Source organism: Trichinella spiralis, assembly GCF_000181795.1.
Source record: "Trichinella spiralis strain ISS 195 chromosome Unknown Scfld9, whole genome shotgun sequence".
Taxonomy (NCBI): domain Eukaryota; kingdom Metazoa; phylum Nematoda; class Enoplea; order Trichinellida; family Trichinellidae; genus Trichinella; species Trichinella spiralis.
In genome coordinates, this window is record NW_003526948.1 from 6,895,406 (window position 1) to 6,898,539 (window position 3,134).

General features: G+C 31.3%; 1 protein-coding gene across 1 annotated transcript; it reads left to right on the top strand.

Moving 5' to 3' along the window:
* Window positions 1-2,750: 2,750 nt before the first annotated feature.
* Tsp_10285 (hypothetical protein) lies at window positions 2,751-2,883 on the top strand (the record flags this gene model as incomplete). The annotated part of the gene is made up of 1 exon (XM_003372478.1): window positions 2,751-2,883. A coding segment is annotated over exon 1 (133 nt), but the record flags the coding sequence as incomplete, so codon positions are not given.
* Between the last annotated feature and the right edge of the window lie 251 nt (window positions 2,884-3,134).

Here is a 3,134-nt window from a genome sequence, read left to right on the forward strand (position 1 = left end):
TTACATGTTTTGCTGTTTCTCAGCCGAAAAATGTAATGCTGAAGAAACAAACGTTAATTGGGTGGGGTTGAATGATAGTAATGCTTCATAAATTTGTCAAAATGCGGTTAGGGGTGATATTACGAGGAAACAAATAATTAAAGTATAGTAATCTATGTGATTAGTATAAAAAGCATTAAACTATCCTACTAATGTGATTTTGTATAGCTTTCCTAAACTTCTCAATTTAAATGTGTAGCAGGATTTAATAAGTATACCAAAATAGGCATGATGATTTATGTAAAATACGACTTTATCACTACCTTTGTGAATACTCGCAGTGTTAATGAGTAGTGTATTTTTGTACGAATAGTGTAGCAACATGATGATTAGTATAATGATCATACACGCAATTTTAGCAATGCCATTATATAGAGTACGTACTTCGGCATCATCGCGCGTGATTTACCAGTGTGATATTATATGTATATTGGTGATGCCGAAGAAATTGAAAACCGTATGTTTGCTGATACTTATTGATTTTAAATCTGTCCCACATGCATCGCAATGTTTTTGAATAACATTATATGTATAATGATGATTTCAAATATCATTGTATGCTTTGTTTTTGAATTATGAATTTTCTTCATGAAAATAAAAGGATTTTAAATAAAAGTATGAATAAAAATTAATCCAAGAAATCTGAATAATTAGCATTGAAAGTATAATTATGCATATCAATGAATTACAAAATAGACTAGACAGCAGATTCTAGTATTGAAGAAGACAAGCAAAAATTCCTGGGCATGAAGCTGCATGATTGTGTTAAAATGAAAAAAATTATCAAAACCCAACATGTCAGTTTGAATGTATGAATGTGATAAAATAATGATGGAGCTGGCAATTCGGGGTTGTACCCCCCCCCCCCCCCATAATCAGGGATTATCTATCACAAACCCCCAATGTCAGAGGGGGACTGTGATAAAACACCCATAATAAGTGATTACGTATCACAAACCCCCAATCTAAAGGTAGAATGTGGTGAAACCCTCGTAATAAGGGGTTACATATCACAAACCCCTAATATAAAGATGGATATGAAGAAAGAAGTACGCAGTAATCCCAAAAAATTTAACTTCCTTTTTTAAAAGGTATATTGTTGTGGTGAAAAATAATATGTCGGGTAAGCCCTACAAAGAATATAATATTCTTTTTCGAAAGGTATATTATAATATTTATAATGTTTCACAAAAAATTTTGAACTTTTTGTGATGGCTATAGTAAAATATCCCGTTTTTATCACGAAAGTTTTTCTTCGTGTTATATAAATCGTGTTCGGTGATTAGTATGAACTGTGTATTCGCGATTTATTCCGTTTCTACTTCTTCTGAATTCTATAAATTGAAATGTAACAGTGTCTAATAGATACATCGTAATATGCAGGATGATTAACATTAAATGCACACTTGCTTGTTTATGATTGCGACTGTGTATACTTATTCGTAACGGTACTCGCAATGTTAATTAGGGTTGAATAGAAATAAGAATATTACAGCATACATGATGGTCAGTAGGATTATCATACACGCAGTTTTAGCGATCCGCTTGCACGTATTGGTGATGCCGAAGAAATTGAAAGCCATATACTGTTTGCTGATACTTCTTCATTTCAAATCTGTCGCATATGGATTGCAATGTTTTTGAATAACATTATATGAATAATGATGGTTTCGAATATCGTTGTATGCTTTGTTTTTGAATTATGAATTTTCTTCATGAGACTAAAAAGATTTTTAATAAAAGTGTGAATATAAATTAATCTAATAAAATTATATAATTGACATTAAAAACATAATTATGTATGGCTATTAATTACGAAAATTTTCATACGAAAATTCACTTCTTAGTCTTCATCATTTAACAATATTATTGAGAATCGATGTTGTGTATAATTTCTCAGTATATTGTATGAAGAATTCTCAACATCAGATAATTGATGACATAATAAACGCCAAATTTCCGTACAATTAAGTTTGATTAAAAACACCCTGTACGCATTGTTTATCTATTATTAAAATATGATCTTTTGAAAACACTTTGCAGTAGCTAACATGCCCTTTTAGTTGCACCATAAGCAAGCTTCTGCCCGCAAATTGTTCATTTAAAATTAGCTTCATTTGAGCGAGTTGGTTTTCCGACTTACGAAAATTTTCAGACACACGTAGGTGTGTTTTGTCTAAGTGAATTTTGTTTTGTTATGGCGCTTTTTGTCAGATAGTTTATATTTTGACTGAATTGTAAACGTCAAGGTCATTTTTAAATTTTCAAATAGTCCTTTCCTTATTGATAGAATTTAGCAGTGCATTTCTCCTCTTAATATTATGGCTTAGGTTAGACTTTATCTTCAGCCAAAAGTTCTAACGCACTAAAAACCGGTTTCTAACGCTGCATTATGCAAATAACTATCGCTATAACGCTGTCTTATCATCAGTAAATGTGCGTTTGTTTGATTAATTTACGTAGCAATTGGTAGCATCGTTGAACGTTCTCTGAGTTCATTATAGCGTTAAATAGCTGCTGAAGTCGGTTTCAGAATTACTGACAAGTATTCCATTTTTCTGCTTTTTATTTTTTTTTAAACTTTGTATACTCATTGTGTAAACAATTATTTTTTAATTAGATAGCACTTAATGATAATATTCGTTGTAATTCAACTTTGTGATAAAGTGAGGACAGTTTTGATTTAATATCATTATTACAGGTTTTAAAGAATGCAGCAGAAGGAAATGTGCAAACACGGAAGGACACGAATGCAAAAACAAAAAGAAGGCCAAGAGGTAAATGCCGATTCTCTTGTAGATCCTGTGAAGCCAGGGCTTAAGGATACTTTCAAAAGCCTGGAAAGTTATTCCCTTTGGTTAATGGAAATACCCACAAGTTTTATAGTATGGTAATGGTATAAAGTAAAGGGCATTTTTTTACTGGTAGGCTGTAATTCTTGTGTTTTCTCATATTAAAGATATAGCGAAAGATTCTCTCTCTTTAGAAACACTTTGTTATTTTTGTTAAGATTTATTTTCTCACCTTTAAAATAATTTTTTTCCAAAAAATCTCCCCCCCTCCAAAAAAACTTTGGGGAAAAATACACCTTTTTT